The sequence below is a fragment of the Paroedura picta genome, chromosome 4 (genome assembly GCF_049243985.1).
Source record: "Paroedura picta isolate Pp20150507F chromosome 4, Ppicta_v3.0, whole genome shotgun sequence".
Lineage (NCBI taxonomy): Eukaryota > Metazoa > Chordata > Lepidosauria > Squamata > Gekkonidae > Paroedura > Paroedura picta.
Window position 1 is genome coordinate 27827667 of NC_135372.1, and position 20402 is coordinate 27848068.

Sequence of the window (20402 nt, forward strand, 5' to 3'; positions counted from 1 at the left end):
CTGAAGCCCCAATAGACTGTGCTTATGTGAGAAGAAAGGATGAAGCTTTGAATTACATTGAAGTTTCAGGATCCCACAAAAGGCCCTGTGCTAGGTTTAGATCTGTCACTCAAATGGCAACAGGTGAAAGGACGGGGCAAATGGTGCATCTGAGCTGGTTTTAACTGGCTCTCTTGTCCAGTTTGGATGTTCCATCTTCCCAAGCCTGTCGATGTCTTGTGTGAATGGCCCTCCTCTCTTCTCGCACTAATAATTCATCACAGTTTTGTAATCTCCATTGGAATTAATGGAGACTTAGCGGGGGAGGCTCCAGCTAAAATCTGCTCCTTCCCTGTTCTGCCTGCCCCTCTGTGGCTAAGGAAAAAAGCATCTGCTCAAAACTTAGCCCTGGATGGAAATAAAGATTGCAGGAAATTAGACAGCATCACAGATTGGGTTTCATAATGCTGTGCACACTCTCCCACCCCCACCCCTGCGGCCCTGTGACTCTTCTGCCAGTCTGACCTTCTGGCATGGGTTCTGTCATGGAAGCACAGCAGATTGTCTCATATTTGGTGGCCAAGGCCAGTAGGTAGCCCCATGTTGGAAAGAACCTACCTCACTAGTTGCGAACAAGCCTGTGTCAGACTGTGACACCCCTCCCCCATCCCTTAAACCAGACTTTCATGCTGTATGACATTATCAAATGCTCAGTGTTGTCTTCATGTTCTTGCTGTGGTTTATCATTTGTTTCAGACAGGTGTTACATAGGCACAGAGGAAGATTGAAATATCATCGTGTGGCCTAATGCATGCCGTGCCTCCATCCAGGTTTATCTTTCTGTGTATTTCAGAATCTCAGAATCATATAGTTGGAAGGGACCTCCAGGGTCAACTAGTCCAATCTCCTTCACAATGCAGGAACTCACAATTACCTGCCTACCCGTAGTGACCCCCATTTCATGCCCAAATGATCCCCCACTCCCCCCCCCAAAAGAAATCTCCAGAATCCAGCCTGGCTTGGAGGAAATTCACCTATCATCCCAAAGTGGCGATCAACAATTCCCTAGGTATGCAAGGAAGGGCCACTAGAGAGAAACACTGGCACATCCCTTCCTGCCCACCCATCACAATCTGCCTAAGTTCATAAAATCAGGATTTCTCTCAGATGACTATCTAGCCTCTGCTTTAAAACTTTCAGAGAAGTAGAACCTACCACCTCCTGAGGAAGCTTGTTCCACTGAGGAACCGCTCTTAGCTGTCAGAAACTTCTTCTGGATGTTTAGCCAAAAATTCTATTGAATTAATTTCAACCTATTGGTTCTGGCCAGACTCTCTGGGTCAACAGAATACTGTTGTGATATTCATGGCTTCCTTTGCTAGCCTGACTGAAAAATGGCATTCCTGGGCAGAGCTGAGATAGGGTCAATGAGGTCATTCTTGCACTTTCTTCCCATGGAAGAAAGATGCAACAATGAAAAGTCACACGAAAGAGTTGCCAACTTCCTGGTGTTGCCTGGTGATCTCATGAACCCCTTCTACTGAGTCAGATCCCCTCCCTTTGGTCCTTTAAGGACAGTGTTGTCTCCCCAGACTGACAGCAGCTCTCTGGAGTCTCAGTCAGAAAAAGGTCTTTCCATCACTTAGACTGGAGATTGATCCTGGGATCTTCTGCATGCCAAGCAGAGGTTCTGCCAGTGAACCCCAGCCCCTTCCAGAAACTCCCAGAGTTAGAAGTGACCTCCACTCAACAGAGAAAATGGCTGCTTTGGAGGGTGGGCTCTGTTGAGAGTGTATCCTGCCCCTCCCATCCCCAAACTCCTCCTTCCCTTGGCTTCACCCCCAAAATATCCAGCTATCTCCCAACCTAGAGTTGGCAATCCTAGTGAAGACTGCTAGAGAAGGGGTTTCTGCCCATTGCAAGCATGGCCTTCACTGCTATCGCTCAGGGCAGTTCTGCTGGCTAACCCACATGGGTGGTGCGTTGCCCTTCTGAGGGCAGCCAGGGGCTCGAGTGCAGTAGAAAGATCTAATATATTGCATGACTTTTGCTGTGATCCTCCCATTAGACAAAATTATGCACGGAAGGTTCACAAATGTTAATGGGGAACTACATGAGCCCATTAAACGGGAGAAATGTGCTCAATCTTTCAGGACTTTTTGTCCATGCATACAGCCCAGTGGTTCTTTCACGGTTTAAGCTGCTGTTGGAAAGATCTTGTACAGATCTTTGGACTTGGCAGGCATATGAAAGTACTTTGCTGGAGGGGGGGGGAGGATGAATCTGACCTCCAAAGTCCTAGAGCTGGGACCTTGTCCAAGATACGGGAGAACCAGAAATATGTGGCTTGCAATTGCACGGTTTTATCTAACTGGCATTCCGAGGCTGATAATGCAGGTTGACGTTTTTCATTTTCCTCGGCGAAATATTTATTAAATTTCCTCTTGTGGGACAAAGGATACAGGATTCAGTGTTAAACCTCTTTGCTTTGATAAGTGGATTAATGCTGATTTCGGCAGCTAAAAGGGCCAGCACACACAAGATTCGGCTGCCTGGGGTCACACTCCTTGTCCAAAATTGTTTATCATTTTGGACAAGGGAGGCCTGCAGGGGGTGCAAGATGGACAAGAAGGCTGCAGCCAGGCTGACAGGAAAGGCAGGATGAGTGGGGGCACTCTGCACCTGGAGTCCAGTGGCGGTTTTGGAGTGCAATGTGAAAATTGTCAACATCTCTGGAAGCTGTGAATATGGATTTTCTGTGTTGCATCTTTCATAGTCTCTTATATCTTGTGCCCTTCCTCTAGGTTTGCTGTCCGTGTCATATTTTGGGATATCCTGTTATGATGGAGTAGGCAAAATGTCCATCTTTTGTATTTGGGATGTAGTTCATCAGAGCCAATTCTGGCTTTGGTTCCTGCTTACTGAGAACTGCAGATTCTCTCCACCTCATGACCCTTGCTGGGCATTTTGCACCCAGATCCTTATATACCTTTGATACCCGACTGTTCACAAATGGCAGCATATCTTTCATGGTCTTCTTCTCAACATATGATGCATGCCCAGACAGACCTTGGACCCAGTAAGAGCCTGTGAATGTGCACAATCATAGAATTGGAAAGTGCCATACAGGCCATCTAGTCCAACCTCCTCCTCAATGCAGGTTCAGCCTAAAGCAGCCTTTTCCAACCTTTCAGTATGGAGGAGCACCTGAAGTAATTTTTCAGGCCTTGAGGAGCCCCAAAAATGATGTTGGCTGTCCACACCTCCCTGCCACAACCTCTGGAAGTGGCATGTCACTGGAAGTGACATCACCACCCATGTTAACAAGCAGGCTTGGGGAGAACTGAAGGAGGAAGAGACAGGCGTTGAATTAAGGCAGGAGTAGGTGTTCAGGCTCTGCCCCTTCCCAGGCATAGAAATCACGAGAGTACTCACTCATGCTCAGGGGGGAGGGGGAGCAAGGGAAGTGGCCCGGGATCACCATCTGGTTGGAGGTGGCCATGCATAGAACTCTTTGTGGGGTATATACAAAGAGGCAGTCCCTCAGGTACACTGGGCCCAGCCCATGTAAGGCCTTAAAGGTGAGCACCGGGACCTCAAGCCTGTTTTGGAATTCAACTGGTAACCAGTGCAGTTGTTTGAGCATGGGCCAAGTGTGGGATCTCTAGTTTTCTTGTAAGGACCCTGGCCACTGCATTCTAGACCAGCTGTAGTTTCCAGATCAGGGATAAGGGTAAACCTACATAGAGCGAGTTGCAGAAAACCAGTTTGGAGGTGACCGTTGCATGGATCATTGTGGCAAGGTGTTCTGGGGCCAAGTAGGGTGCTACTAGTTTGGCTTGGTGCAGGTGGCAGAATGCCAGCCACACTACTCTCATGATCTGTGCCTCATTGGAGAAGTGGCATCCAAAATCACTCCAAAATTCATGGTGGAGTGGGTTGCTGATAGTTTTACCCATCCATGATGAGCAATTTCACTTCCTCGCTTGGACCTTTTCTACCCATCCACAGGACCTCTGTCTTAGGATGGTTCAGGTTCAGTCGACTCTGCTTTAGCCATCCCTTCACTGCTTCCAGACATCTAAGGATTCTGGGGGTGAAATAGGGTGGCCATCCATCAGGAGGAAGAGCTGGGTGTCATCTGCATATTGAGGTCACCCAAGCCCAAAAATCTGCACCTGCTGGGCAAGAGTGCTCATAAATGAAGATGTTAAATAAGATTGGAGAGAGGACCACTCCTTGTGAAACTCCACATGTGAGTTTGTAACGGTTTGATTCTCTCTCTGTCCGGGACACTGGAAAAAGGAGATCAGCCACTGGAGGGCTGTCCCCTATATCCTGGCATCAGTGAGGTGGTAAGCTAAAAGCTCACTGTTGAATATGTCAAATACTACTGTGAGGTCTAGTAGCAGAAGCAGTGCTGACCCACCTTGGTTCAGCTGGCGATGGAGGTTGTCTGTCAGAGTGATCAGTGATGTTTCTACCCCATGGCGAGGCCAGAAGTCTGATTGGGATGGGTCTAGGACTGAAGCTTCATCCAGGAATGCTGATAATTGGTTCACCATAGCCATTTCCACCATTTTCCCCAGAAACGCTAAGTATGAGACACATAGATAGTTGGCAGGCTCTTATGGGTCCAGAGATGGTTTTTTCAGCAGTGGGTGTACCACTGCCTCTTTCAGCTCCTCCGGGAATTCTCCAATTGAGTGGGAGAGAGTGTTTATCTCCTGAAGGGGGCCTCCTATTCTTGCGCCACTTGTTTTAAGTAGCCACGATGGGCAGTGGTCTAATGGGCATCTGGTCGCCCGTGCTGATTTTAGCATCCTGTCTACTTCATTGATGGTGAAATCAATGGGTGTTTCCTCCAAAGGCAGCCAAGTGGCCTCAAGTTCACTTTCTGTGTCCAAGTTTGGAGGGGGTCATGGTGGAGCATCAGGTTTTTGTCCACAAAGTAGCTCACAGATGCCTCACAGCTGATTTCTGATTCACTATTGTTTTAGTGCCCTTCTTCAAGAGCAGTGAGTGACCTAACTATCCTACATAATTGTGCTGGGCGCGAGATTGTAAATGCGACAGAAGTTTATTAAAACTCACGTTTTACTGACTTCACCACCACCTGAAAGGCTTTCACATGTATTTTATAAGATGTTCTTGACATCTTGTTGTGATTCTTCCTCGATACTCACTCTAGTCATCTCAGTTCCCGTTTCTTCTTGTGGAGCTCCTCTGTATACCAGGAGTCCACGAGATGGGGACGGAGAGGACATCTGGGAGCTATCCCGTCAATGGCAGTCAGAATTTGGTCATGCCAGTCACTGACCAGTCCATTCAGGGAAGTGCCAGGAGGCTACAGGTCTCACAGAGCATTAAGGAACCCATTAGGATCCATAAGTCTGCACAGGTGAACCAAAATCTGCTCAGCGCCCAATTAAAGGGGAGCTGACAGCCTTAGCCGAGCCTTCAGAGCTTAGTGATCTGACCATGGCATGGCATTAGCAGCAATCAGTTCCATATCCAGCCCTGCGCTGAAAATAAGGTTCAGGCTGTGACCTGCCTGATGGGCGGGGCCAGAGACAAATTGCGAGGTCCTCGTGTTGTTGTGGCTGACACCAGATCCAATCCATTTCTTGAGGACGGTGGCTCAGCATGGACATTGAAATCCCCCAGGATTAGTAGCTTGGGGAATTGCAATGTCCAGGCTGCCACCATATCCTGCAGGGCATCTAGTGGTGCATTGGATGTGCTGTACGCCACCCAGATGGCCACGTTCTCAGTTGTGCCTCCCCCCCCACCCAACACATTAAGTTCCTGGAATTGATGGCACAGATAGGGGTCATCAAGTCGACCAGCAGGGCCAGGTTACAGCTAATCTCTGGGTCATCTGTTCCTGATATCTTGCAGAGAATGAATGAATTTTCTGTTTCCTTTGTCATTCAGGAGAGGGCATGTTAGTATTTTGTTTCTGGAAAGGATCAGTATGTTTGGCATGGGTCAATCCGCTCGAAGACAGATAGCTAACCCTCTACTCGACTCCTGGTCTCAGGCATTTACAAAGTACTGCTGTTTGTTCCTTTCCCTTTTGGTTTCTTCTCCCGATTTCAGTCATTATAGGATATTGCAAACTGTGTGGGGCACTCTTTTGCCTAGACCTTGTGCAGACACTGTGAAATTAACTTCCGAGCACAAGTGAGATGGAAGTGACATTTTCGAAAGCCCGCTTGCCGGTTGAACCCTTCGTTCTTGGAGTTTGCTCTCTGGTGGAAGGAGGGTGACAAAGAGGTTGAATAATCTAATCACTGCTTAATTGTTACGATGTTGAAGCTGGGGTGGGGGAGCAAGAATGAGGAGCGTTACAGCTGTCTCAAGCCCTATGAGTTCAGCATGACTGTTGGGAAACTTGTAGGTGAAGGATGCTGAATCCCAGAAGTAGATGCATCAATGCTGTTAACCCGAACTGATTTCAGTCTCACAAAAGCACTTTAGTATTTTCCCAGGTTTTGGTACAGGAGGCTCCCTCACAGATTAAAACTTGAGGTCCACTTGCTGAAAGAGCATGTGTGTTCCCGAGAACATGGACAAGCCACCACCTTTGCACCTTTCCTTGTAACTGCCTGCTCTCAAGCTCTTTGAGATGCCTGCTACCTCAAGTGCCAGAGTCAGGCACCCTTGTTCCTTGAGAAGATGTCCCTGTATCAGCAGCCAGAGTTTAGTATTCTACCAGAGCCTTTCCTTGCAGAAGTGGCACGTGTAGTAGTGGATGTATGCACCATTTTCTCTTTATTTTTGAAGGCATACCTCTTGTGGCATGCATGGCTTGGTGGTTGCTGCTCTACCTCCTAGACCATTGAGGGCAAACCATTTAGAGACCGAGTGCCCAAACTGCAATCCAAAACCTACTTATTTATCCCAAAGTGTAACATGGCAATTTAACCTGAATATTGCCCTTCTTTTGTCCCCCTCTCCCCCTTCTTCTATGATCCTTTCCCCCTCTCTTTCCCCTCATTTTACTTTTTGGTTGTTGGGCCGTTTATTTTTAGGTTTTGTTCCCCCCTTTTTCCCCGCACCTTCTCCTTCCCTACCTTCCTTCTTCACCTTCGTTCCATTGAGGGGAGATGGTGAGGCCAGGCGTGCGTGCAGCAGTGTGTGGCATCTCCGGTGGGTCTGGCCCGTCTCTGCTCTCCCCAAGCTCCGTTTGGCACAGCCTTCCTGCTCCCACCAATGCTTGCAGATGCCAGCTCAGCTGAGTGACCCAAACCAGACAATTGCTTCCTGGGCCAGGGAACATGTGGGAAGAGTCCTCCATGTCCTCTGGGCCCTGGAAAGCCAGACTTCATACAGGCTGACTCAGCAAACTCTGTCCTGGGGTAACGGTGCCATGTGCATAACATAGATTCTCCACCACAGGCTTAGGCTGTTGTTTCTAAACGAAGAGGCCAACAGAGAAGGGTGTTTCTTATGCTGAACTGTGATCAGGTGCCATACAAGAGTCATCCCTTTGCCACCACTTCTTTGTCCACTTTGGAGAAAAGTACTAGGAGAAACAATAGAGAAAGCAAAAGTTTTGCCTAAAGCTGCTGTATCCTGATGAGAATAATGTTATAATAGAATCATGGAGTTGGAAGGGACATTGGGGATTAACCAGTTCAACACCCCCCCCCCCCCCGCATCATGCAGGAAAGTCACAACTACCTGCCCTTCCATAGTGACTCCAATGCCCAGATGATGAGCATTCATGTGAATCAGGACATCACATTTGTCCCTTGTGCTTTAGGTATGCAGACTAGATAGGAAGCTGCTTTTCGGGCTGTTGGTGCCTATGCAGGTCATATCTCTCTGTTTGTGACTTCTTCCTTGTCATCTTTTATGGGCTTCCTGACTCAGTCGTTGTACTCCGGAGGCTTTTTCTTGCTTGACACAGACATTTAATTTTAAAACTTGCCAGGCCTCTGCATATTTATTTTCATTGTTCTTGATAATAATTCTAAGCTGTTCGAGGAGAAAATTGTATTCAAAACTGCTGTTTCACACTTTATTTGTTTGATGATGTGGAGTGATCGAAAATGACACATTTGCTTGCTTTTATAGTCTGATAATTATTCACATCCATCAAGCCATCCCAGGGGAATCAACAGAGCACCACAGAAGTGATACTATTAATAGTCTCCTCTTCAGCAAGAATGAAGGGAACCTTTCTCATGGGACTGTCCAGTTAAAATAGTCCATGAATGCAACATAGAATATTGGCTTTCTGGACAGCAGATTTCTGTGTCTGGAATGCCTTTCAGATCAAACATTAGAGAACTGATGGAAGGGTGGGGAGTGCATGAGAAAGAGAGAAAATGCAAACAGAATCTTTGAGTAATCTGGATCATCTAGTCCAGTCATTCTTCTTCATATTTGTGCATCACAGTGATGGGCAGTGCTCCTCTGCAGAGCTACCAGTTCAGAAACTTCTAAGGCATGAAAGTCCTTTCTCCCAAGAGGCCAGGCTTGGAGGTGTTGTGGCTTCACCATGCAGTTCCTTTCCATCTGCGCCAGCAGTAACAACATGAGGGAGCTTCTCCAATGTTGTATGTCAGAGCAGTGTTCTATCCTTTTCACTGCAGAAGTAGATTTTTTTTTCTGTCTCTCCAGTGTCTAGAGCAGCGGTTCTCAACCCTCCTGCCACCGCGACCCCCACAGGAGTTGTGGCAGCAGCGACCCAGAGGGAGTGGTAGGGTTGCACGCGTGCTGGCAATCATGGAAAGCCGAGGTAGCCAGTGGCGCTGGTGCCCCTCCCCTCCGTGGTGCTGGCTGCCTCAGCCTTTCATGACCAACAGCACGCGTCCAACCCTACAACCCCCTTTGGGTCGCTGCTGCCGCCGCCAACATTTCTCAACCCGTTCCCTTTTGGGTCACCGTGGTGGCCTCGGTGACCCCCCTGAAAGGGTGGATCGACCCCCCCCTGTGGGGTCAGGACCCCCATGTTGAGATCGGCAGATCTCCCTGCAGCCTTCTGGCCACTTTGCACTTGACCACATCTGGCAAAAGCCCATTCATTTAAGAACTGTAAGTGTGATGTACAAACTACCCTCGGCTGTTGGCCATGAGTACTGTCTTGTGTTTGGGGAAAATGGTATGACATTCAGTTGACAAGTTTGGGGAAACAGACTGTCTGCACTGTGGCCTTCCTTGGGTTCAGGTCCTCTCACTATCAGGAGCACTTCTTGAAAAGGGAACAGACTCAGAAACGGACGTAGCACAGTGTCTCCACATGTAAGGTTTGTCTATGCTTCACCCCTAAGGATAGGGCAGATAGGGTGTCGAAACTTAAGCCCTTAAAGCTTCAAAGCCCTAGTCATCCCCAGAGAGTACTTCCATATCTGATGACTTTTACGTCTGTTGTCCTTTTAAAGGTGCCACTGGACTCGAAACTTTATTATACCAAAGTGTCATTTAAGTAAACAGACAATTTAAAATGGCAAAATTGCAATTTCAGCAAGTCAAGTAAGGCATACAAAAGCAGCCTCCTGGGCTGCTCCTGTGGGGCAAACTCATTCCAGGAGACAGGCTGCAGCACATGGGTCAGGAACACTTCACTTACGAAGTACATTTTCACTCTGCTTCATCTGAGGGCAGTGAATGCGCTTCGGTCATTTTCTCTGTTTTATGCTTGCAGCTGCCCTGTGAGGTAGGTCAGTTGGAGAGTTTCATCCAAAGCGGGGGCTTGAACCTGGGTCTTCCAGGTCCCAGTCTGAGATTCTAACTCCTTGTCTCTTGCCCTTCTCTTGTGCCAAAGGACTCCCACTTGTGGTCTCACCTGAGCATTTATATCTGCAACACCAAGAGAAACGGATCTCGGCCTAGAAGTTAGTTCGCAGAGATGTTCCTAAGAATTCTATTGTTCAGCTGTCAACTATTTGGAAACAACATAAACTCAGTTGTTATTAGAGTTGATAATATCAAACAGACATAAGTGCATACATGGTGAGAGAGAGAGCAGCCCAAGGGCTTAATCAGGCTGTGGAATTTCACCAGTGCAACTCTTCACATTTTTCTGCATTAGTTACACATTATTATCTTGAAATTGTCCCTTTTCCTTTGATTGATCCACAAGCAAGTATTGATATGAGTGCTGTCTCTCCAGAGATCTGCTCAGAATGGCTCGCAAAGAAAAAAACAGTCCAATAAAAACGTACCATGTTTAACTTTCGCAAAAGTTGTCAAAAATTCTGACAAAGGGTTTGTTAAGAACCTTCCCAGGGCTGAGGGAAGCCCCAAAGAGATCTGCTGTTGATTGGGTGTGACAGGGAGCTTAGTTTTGAATGAAAAATTAACTCAGTGGTTGGAAAGGGTGCAGAGGGTATCCACTGTTCCTGTTTCTCTCCGCCACTGTAAATGCTGATCAGCGGATGGGTCTTGATTCCTAGATCAGGGTGAAGTTGTGACCTAGGTGGCCCAGGCTAGCTCTTTCTTATCAGAACTTGGGAGCTAACCAGGATCAGCCGTGGTTAGCACTAGGCTGGGACTTTTGCTCAGAGTTTCTTTGTATCTCTGTTTGGAAAAAACTTTTGAAAGTTGCCTGCCTGCATGTTTGGAACCAAATTTCTGGTGCTTGGGGATTTGAAATTGTTTGTTACGCTCCTTTTGTCTCAGATATGCAAAACCTGCATGTTTTAACCTCTTTGGCATTATGAGCCTCTTTTCCAGAGAAGGGTCTGTGTGTGGGTGGTGACTGATCCATTAAAGCAAATGACTTAATGAGATGAGATAGCCGTACTGTTGTACTTGGGCCTTGCCGCCACTGTAATGGACGGGTTTCAGAGTGCTGGCAGAAATTATATTTCTGGGTATTTGAACATCTCCCTCTTGTTTTGACACCTCGCCTTGAGGTTAATGAGCGAACAGTTTGATCTTCCCTGACATTTTGACTTCCTCCCGGAGGACAACCTGTTATCATTGCCTCTCCTGGAGCATGGAATCTGGAGAGCTCAAAACGAGACATTAAATTACTGTTTGGTGAGAGGCAGGTAGGCCAAGCTGGGGGAATGCGTTTGTTGTGGACTCTTCTGCTGGGGAAAACGCACCTGTCATTCTAGCATATGCCTGGGCACTGAAGGTCTGGTGTGGGTGGGGCAAAGCCTTGAAGGGTGGGGCTTTTAGCCCTCCACAACTCTGCATGCCTGGAATATTGTGTGAAACTAAAGATCTAGCAGTTTAGGTTCTTGGGGGCATCAGTGTTGAGAGCTAGTCTAAAAATTGAATGAGCACTTAAGTCTAGAGTTCTTCCTTCCTTCCTTCCTTCCTTCCTTCCTTCCTTCCTTCCTTCCTTCCTTCCTTCCTTCCTTCCTTCCTTCCTTCCTTCCTTCCTTCCTTCCTTCCTTCCTTCCTTCCTTCCTCCCTCCCTCCCTCCCTCCCTCCCTCCCTCCCTCCCTCCCTCCCTTCCTTCCTTCCCCTCCCCTCCCCTCCCCTCCCGTCCCGTCCCGTCCCGTCCCGTCCCGTCTGTCCGTCCGTCCGTCCGTCTAATATACCGCCCTCCCCAAAGGCTCAGGGCAGTTTATGACATGGGAACAATACAATTAACTCAGTTTATAGTAATGTGGTAACAACTGAAAAAATAACAACAGTATAATGATAATAATAAACATTGTAGAACGGTAAAATGTTTGAACATTGATTAACTCATATTGAGAACCAGTGGTTTGGGCAAATCTGTAATGATTCTTGGAGGGAGGCTTGGGGGGCCGGTGGGAAGCGGTGGTTGGGGTCAGGATCAACTAAATACCTGGTGGAGGAGCTCCCCTTTGCAGGCCCTGCAGAACTTTTTGAGTTCCGTCAGAGCCCTGATCTCCTCTGGGAGCTCGTTCCACCAGGTGGGGGCCAGAATGGAGAAAGCTCTGCCCCTGGTTGAGGTCAAGCGGGCTTCCTTGGGGCCAAGGACTACCAGGAGGTTGGAGGTGGTACAGCTCTTTGAGGGGTGTAGGCAGAGAGGCGACCCAGATCAGTGGTCCACAACCTTTCTAGGGCTGCGGACCGGCGGTAGTGGGGTGCGCGATCACGCAGCCGTGCATGCGCGGCCACAAACACATGGCGCAAACGCGCATGCACGGCCCTGCTTCCCTCTCCCCCCCCTCCCAGAAAACGAAGCTTGCCGGGCTGCAAGCTAATTGGGCGCTTTTGTGGCCGATTTGCTTGTGGCCTGGGAAGTTTCTTACTGCGGGGGGGGGGGGGGGGGAGAGCCGCGGCCTGGTGCCGGGCCACGGCCCGGTGGTTGGGGACCACCGCTTTAGATACACTGGACCCAGACTGTGGGTGGCCTTAAAGGTGAGAACCAAAACCTTAAGCCTGATATGGACTTCGACTGGAAGTCAGTGCAGCTGCTGGAGGATGGGCTGGATGTGGGACCTCCGAGGTGTTGCTGGGAGGACCCTGGCAGCTGTGTTCTGGACCAGTTTAGTTTCTGGGTCAAGGGTAAGGTTAGTCCAGCATAGAGCGAGTTGCAGAAGTCCAGTCTAGAGGTGAGTGTCATGTGGATCACTGTGGCTAGATGTTCCAGGGCCAAGTAGGGCGCTAGAAGTTTGGCTTGGCGAAGGTGGTAGAATGCCAGCCGTACTACCGACGTGATCTGAGCCTCTATTGAAAGGGAGGCATCAAGAATCACCCCCAGGTTCCTGGGCCACTGTTATCTGCACGCCATCCAGGTTGGAGAGGCACGCTTCCTTGCTTGGAGTTTTCCTGCGCAGCCAAAGGACCTCAGTCTTTGAAAGGTTGAGCTTCAGACAACTCTGCTTGACCCTCCTTGTCACTGCTTTCAGGCAGCTGGCTAATGTTTCTGGGGGAGAGTCAGGGTGGCTATCCATCAGGAGGAAGAGCTAGGTGTCATCAGCATATTGGTGGCAATCCAGCCAAAACCTCCATACCAGTCGAGCAAGAGGGCGCATAGTATTGGGGAGAGAACTGCCCCCTGGGGGACTCTGCACGTCAGTTGGTGACACCTTGATGAGCTCTGTCCTAATGCTACCCGTTGTCTGCAATCCTGGAGAAATGAGATCAGCCATTGAAGGGCAGTCCCGCTGATCCTGGCTTCGGCGACGTGGTGAGCTATAAGCTGATGGTCGATCATGTCAAATGCCGCTGAAAGGTCTAGTAATATAACCAGTGCCGCCACGCCCGGTTCCAACTGGCGATGGAGGTCATCCATCAGGGTGACTAGTGCTGTCTCTACCCCATGGCCAGGCTGGAAAGGTGACTGGGATGGGTCTAGGACTGAACCTTCTTCCAAGCATCTTTCTCAGAAACGCTAAGTGCAAGATGGAGTGGTAGCTGGATAGCTGTCATGGGTCCAGAGAAGATTTTTTTGAGTAGCAGGCGAGCCACTGCCTCTTTTAGTCTCTCTAGGAATTCTCCTAGGTTGATTATCTCCCGGGGGAGGGGGGGGAGGGCTACTACTCTTGTGTCTGATGTTTTAGTAGCCATGATGGACATGGATCTAGAGAGCAGGTGGTTGGCTTCGCTGCCAAAACTTGTCCATTTTGGTCAGTGTGAGTCATCTGAAGTTACTCAGAGTACTCTCCAAAGATGGCCAAGGGGCCTCTAGTTCACTTTCTGTCTCTAAAGTGGGAGAGAAGTCATGGCGGTTGTGGTGGTGGAGGAGCCCCTAAAATAATTTCAGGCTTCAAGGAGTCTTGGAAATTATGAAAGTTGATGGCATTGTGGTAAAGAAAATTCTGGCAGCCTTCTGGTTGGTCATGCAGTTATTAGAAATTGACTAAAGTTCTGCATATTAGTTTGACTGTTTCTGACTCTTGGTCCAGAATGTAGCTTCCCATGAGTGAGAGGAGGGAATGTTTTGAGCAGAGTCAAGCTGTTCTTATTTTGTGTGCCAGGGCCAGAAGGCATGAGTAAGCCATGACAATATGTAAATCTTGGAGGCTGGGATTGAGGCTAGGCACGAGACCTGGATCCCTGTCAAGGTGGCATAAGGGCTGTAGGGTGTTCCTGAGAGGTGAAGTGGGGAGGTAGATATCCCAGGCTATTGGCTCATCCTGCAAGGGCATCATCTTTCCCAGCCTCCAAGAACAGGGTATTTAACACTATGCAATCCTATTGTTCTCTGTGCAGATTTGGGAACTGCGCTGTATCTGTTTCTTTGCTGCAGTAAATAAATATTAAAAAGGCTTTTCTCTCAGTGTGATCAAATTGGTAGTGTTATGCTGGGCAAAAGAACCCTGAGTAGGCTGCTTGGCTATCAAAGTGACATGTCTCTGGAAGTGAACATCACCTGCATTAACACACAGGCTTGAGGAGGACCCAGGGAGTGTGTGTGGAGAAATAGGAGGTGGTTTAAGGGGGGGAAAGGCATGCAGGCTCTGCCCTCTCCCAGGCACAGAAATCATGAGAAGGGGGCAGTTCCCTAGCTTGTGGCCATGTTCATTAAGACAGGAGGAGATAGTTTGCGGACCCCTGGTTGGGAATCTCTGGTTTCAGATTGCTCTGAACCAGGAAGTAATGGATCCAAATCTTATTCGTATTCCAAAGCTCATTCAGTAGTCTTAAGCCAGCCTTTCTCTCAGTCTCTTAACACCCAGCCTTGCAGGATTGTTATGAGGATTAGTGATGTAATGCATATGAGCCTATGAATATTTTAAATTATTTAATAAATGGCAAAGTATTTTATCACCCCTGAAATAACTTTCAACCCAATGTATGTTACCATGTTCTGGGAGCTCGTGGATTGCAATAGAAGGCCAACCTATTTTATTTTGGGTTGATGGATGTCTCAGAGGTCAGTGTTGTGTCAAAGAGTGTATAAAGAGAAAAACTTTTTCCTGAAATACAGGCATCTAGCTACTAAAGCATGAAGATTTGTATATAGGATCATATTTCCTGATTGTGGAACTCTTTAGTATGTAGCTGAACTGGGGGAACATGGGGTTAGGAAGACAGAGGGAGGGGAAAAAATTCAGGATCCAACAATCCATTTTTAGTCTCTGTTCTGTGTAGAATGGCCAGGGGGCAGGGGGCACCTATATGCCCGCATGAATTTTTGGGAACCATTTTTTTTCTACTGAGGGAACAGTTGAGTTAGAGGCTATATTAATTAATCATTCATATGGGGACTTGACAAGTGCACAGACTTGTCTCACAACTGGCCACTGCATGTCGAGGATGCAGTTGTTGATCCTGAATCAAACCCAGAGGCCTGTATTTCTTCAGGGTTTCAGATCTGGTGTTAATTTGTTTTGGGGATTGGTTGTGTTTTGGCTGCCCTGACCTGGGTGGACCAGGCTAGCCTGATCTCACCAGATCTCAGAAGCTAAGCAAGGTAGACCCTGGTCAGTATTTGAATGGGAGGCACTGAGGAAGGCCAGGTCTGCTGTGCAAAGCAGGCAAGGGAAAACCCCTCTCTTTCTTGCCTTGAGATAGACAGCCTATCAAATGAATGTATAAATAAAAAAATTAAATTAAAAGCTGCAACTTGATGCCATATCTCCCCCCCCCCCCCCCCAATGACTTGGCTGGTTTTATTCCCGGAACAAAAGGCGCCGAGCTGAATTTGGTGGTCAAAAAATAATTGGGAATCCTGAGATTTGCCTTCTTTTGCTATAGACGCTGTGGAATTAAATGGTTGCCAAAATGTTTCAGATTGAAGATTGGGCACAATTTTTCCATACTCAGGGTTACAAAAGGCAGACTGGGCATTCACAGAAATGATTGGATGAATTGGGACGGGAAGGAGCTGGGACTGGAGTTTTCCGTGCACATGGGCCTGCCACTGGACAGGTCCTGTCAGCCCCCGCTTAAAAAAAAAAAAGTTAACACGAATTCTTCCTTTTGGCCGGGGCAAATGAGGGCCTGATCCAGGGCTGGCCCAGTGTCATGTGGAAGTGGGGATTTGCCCCGCTTCCATATGAACTCCTTCTTGGCCTTTTCCGCCCGTGCGGAGTCAACTTCTGTGATGTGATAGGTGGCCAGTGCAAATTTAGGTTCGGTTCAATTTCTCTTTCATTCTTAATTTTGTTATCAGTAATTTCAAAGAATCTGCTGGTATCTAAGGGGCCAGACTTTGGCATTTTTCTTGTCCTCTTCTGAGCATATTAATGTGCTTTGCTGGGTTCACGGCCAGGCCTAGCCGTTCTCTCCATGGGACCGTCTTGTAGAACTTGGCTCGTGCCTGCTGCAGGCTGCAGTCTCTGATAACAGAGGAACTGTCTTCCAACATATTAAACTTTTAACATTCTCAAGCTTCAATTAATCTTATCTTTACAACTCCCAATTATAGGCACTAATTAAGTGAAAGTAGTGGAATAAACCACTATTGCCTTGTAGCCATAAGTTAGTACTTCCCCAAATCCTTCTGCATATTCCCCAAAGGAACGGAAAGGTTCATTTCTTCTTTTTTTTTCTTCCCCTAAAGGGTTGTTAATCCCACAAAGGATTGTTTGGGATGGGATTAATTTAATAATTTGTTTCATGTTAATGATAATTTTTTAAAAGCAAAACCTACCCAAGCTTTATTAGAGACAAGCAAAACTAAATTATTTGATAATTACCCAGTCTAAAGGATCATTGTGTCTTCAGTTAAAAGAGTTGTTGGTCATAGTAATAGATTTCTTCTTATTTTATAAGATTGGCTGTTACATGATGCTTTTCTTTTCCTGTGATTTTTATTTTTCTTTGTTTCCATTTTTGGCTTCTAGTTTTAAATCAGTTTGAACATTAAGTTCCTGGATGTTGCTTGTATATTAAATTATTTGTCACGCGCTCATTTCAGAGGAGAAAGGAACTCTCATGCTCACCTAGAAGGGAATTGGGTGGCTGCCCGAAGCCCTCTGGGGGAGGGCAGGGTTTAAATCTTCTAAAAATACATAAAATTTCTATCAGTTTCTGTGAGTTTCCCAGATCAGCTGCTCTTCTTAAAGCAAGAGGTGGGAGTCTCCTGTGGGGAGTCTGGGAGGCTATGAGGAGGAATGCCTGGGGAGCTAGGCTACTTGAGAAGAGAGTGTTTGGGTGGTCTTCTACCCACAGTCCTTGGAGGTAGGAAGTCAGCTGACCTTTCCCTCTCCAGTCAGGGAGGCAGTGCCTGCCTGTCCTCACCATTGGTCTTCCTGCTCCCTCTTTTGTCCAAGATTCATAATCCAGAGCTGTGTTCCTCTTAGGGTGGTTTTGCTTCATTGTGGCCTTCCTTTCTGCCTGGTGTCTTTGGATCATGCCTTCTGAGACAGATTCACCTAACTATGTTCTTCAGGGTAAACCAGGGGTCCCCAAGCTTTTTGAACCCATGGGTGCTTTTCAAATTTTGACACGGGATGGTGGGTGCAATCCCAAGATGGCTGCCAAAGGAGTGGGGGAACCAAGAAATGTCAGCGAGTGAGGTCTTTTGATGTTTTAGGATATCTTCAAAATGAACACATGGTTTCAACCTATTTTCTTCCATAGACACAACTTACCTTCAGGCCCAATCTGAAGAGACTTCTCAGTCAATCTGAAGCCTGCTGAGTGAAAGCCTCACCTGGCTCCACCCACTTTCTAAGAACCAGGAAAGGTGTCAGTGGGCACTGGCACCCTAAGGCACCACACTGGTTTAAACACAAACTGCGGCCCTCCAGATGTCCATGGAATACAATTCCCATGAGCAGTTTGACTACCCCTGGTTTAAACACCTGCTTCCTTATTTTAGTCAGGTTGTGGGTGTGTGTACAAGGTTTCCCACACAACCCTACATCTCCTCAGTCATAAGGGTAGACACCTGCTTTGAAGAAATTCAAGGAGAACTTGCAGCCCTCGAGAAGCCAGTACACCTTGCAGCAGTGCAGGGAACTCTCAGCTCCTGGCTTATGAGTCTTGCAGGTCACCCTTTTCCTGCCTCTTATCATGTGAAGTTGATCTGTGCTGCTCTGCCACTGGCTATAGCAGAGTTTCCCAGAGATATTTCCTTGCTACAGAGATAGTTCAAAAGATGTTTTCTAAGAGCCTCAGGGATGACAGGAAGAACAAGCCCTAGAACAGCAGTTCTCAACCGCTTGGCCTCAGTGACCCTGACAGCGGCAGGGTTGGCGCGTGCAGGCGGCATGGAGGCGACCATTGCCATGGCACCTCCGCCGCCGGCCCCTCGCCGCTGCTGCCTGGCACCGCTGCTGGTACACTTGTTTCCCACTGCTGCTTTTTCCCGCCGCTTGCCACGACAGCCACCGCAGGACCCCGGAGAAGGGGCAATGCGACCCAAATGGGTCGCGACCACAGCTTTGAGAATCACTGCCATAGAAGAAGAAGAAGAAGAAGAAGAGTTGGTTCTTATATGCCGCTTTTCCCTACCCGAAGGAGGCTCAAAGCGGCTTACAGTCGCCTTCCCATTCCTCTCCCCACAACAGACACCCTGTGGGGTGGGTGAGGCTGAGAGAGCTCTGATATCACTGCCCGGTCAGAACAGTTTTATCAGTGCCGTGGCGAGCCCAAGGTCACCCAGCTGGTTGAATGTGGGGGAGTGCAGAATCGAACCTGGCATGCCAGATTAGAAGTCCGCACTCCTAACCATTACACCAAACTGGCTCTCCTAGAAGGAAGGCCCCAAAGTGATCTTTCTGCTCTTTACCTTTCTCTTGCCATCTAAACTATGAGATACATGGAATTGCCCAAAATTAAGGTTTGAGGATCATTCCTATGTTCTCTTCCCGGGCTAGATGTGTGCCTGAAGCTCACTTGCAGTCCCTGTGCAGGGAGAATTGGAGATTGAGGCAAGGAATTTTACCGCCCCCCTCCCTGAAATGTCTGTGCCTCTTCAGGATTTGATAGCCTGTTCCTTAAGCATTGCTTATGGGTCTTTTTATTTTCTTGCCAGGTATGCCATTCCACCTGAACATGGTAAGCGGCTGGAGAGACTGGCGAAAGGTAAGCCACGCCTGCCATCCTTGCCTGAAAGCTCATGCACAAAGTCTTATTGATGAGGATTCCTGAGCCACAGAATTTGGGATGTTGTAGCTTTATAAAATATTTCTCATCCCCTTCCAAAATATCAATTTGTGTATGGATCACTTGAGTGTCAGTTTGAATGCACATTCATTCATTCATTCATTCATTCATTCATTCATTCATTCATTCATTCATTCATTCATTCATTCATTCATTATCTTTATATACCACCCTTCCCGGAGGCTCAGGGCGATTTACATAAAACGTATAAACAATACAATAAACAATGCATAACATATAAATAACCATAACATTAATACTACTAACTGATAACTGTAACAATGGAAACTGTGCTAACAGGACCAGGAGCAGAATGCATTGATGGATTTCTGGGAGGAAAGGAGCAGGGGCCCTGCAGATGTTGTTGGTTATGCCTGGTCTCAACCAAATGCCTGCTGGAAAAGCTCCCTTTTGCAGGAACTGTTTTTGTTGTGTGCGCAAAGGTGTGACCTTTCTACACTTGATACATTTGGGATCCAGTTCACGTTTCAGTACCAAAATGCTTTGTGTTTCCCACTGCAGGCAGCCCAGAGCTTTCCATCTCTTTGTGGATCTTTTTTATTGGTTCTAACTAAGGCTGGAAGTATGATCCAGGAAGGGATGTTAACTCCCCCTTCCACATATTTTGAATCTGTCTCTCTTGCCTTCTTATCCAGTAGGGTTGTGAATACTAAGTACAGTTGCACCTGGCCTTCGTGATCAGGTGTCTTCTTGAAGGCCCTTTTTATAGAGTCCAGGTGTGTTGTTTGTTTTGGAGTTGGGCTGGCTTTGTGGTTTTGAACAAAATACCGCTGGTTTAGCATCTTTCTGGACTTAAACCAAGCTGCGCTTTTCAGCACAACATTCAAATGTGCTGGCTGTGTGGCAACCTGAGCCATCTCCTGTCTCTGCTGGTGGAGATTATCTGCCTTTCCAGATGTAGCAAATACATTTCCTAGCTTGGGCTTCAAGAGTGTGCTACAACCTGAGGGTCTAATATAAAGTCAGACACTAAAGTGGTTTGAAAAACACATTGTCCAGAAAAACTCTGGTGAGATTGCACAGTGGAGGTGAAACCTGTGAACTGGGTTCTATGTAGAATCATAGAATCCTAGAATTGGAAAGGACCCCAGGGTCATCTAGTCCAACCCTCTGCATGATGCAGGAACTCACAGCTACTTGCATATCCACAGTGACCCAAATTCCATGCCCAAGTGATCCCTCCACCCAAAATCTCCAGAATCCATCCTGGCCAGTAGAAAATTCACCTAATATCCCATATTGGTGATTAGCAATTCCCTGGGTATGCAAGGAAGGGCCACAAGAGACAAACACTGGCACATCCCTTCCTGCCTACCCCCTCACAATCTGCCTAAGTTCATCAAATCAGCATTTCTTTCAGATGACTATCTAGCCTCTGCTTAAAGACTTCCAAAGAAGGAGAACTCACTACCTCGCAAGGAAGCCTGTTCCACTGAGGAACTGCTCTAACTGTC

At 47.6% G+C, this 20402-nt stretch overlaps 1 protein-coding gene across 4 annotated transcripts in view; it reads left to right on the forward strand.

Annotated features, from left to right (window-relative positions):
• Window positions 1-20402, forward strand: part of KDM4B (lysine demethylase 4B) — a 189161-nt gene that overhangs the window by 61199 nt on the left and 107560 nt on the right. For all 4 annotated transcript variants that reach the window (XM_077332098.1, XM_077332097.1, XM_077332100.1 and 1 more), the window contains exon 6: window positions 18797-18846. In XM_077332098.1, the coding sequence (XP_077188213.1) occupies window positions 18797-18846 (50 nt within the window). The remainder of the gene's footprint in view (window positions 1-18796; window positions 18847-20402) is intronic.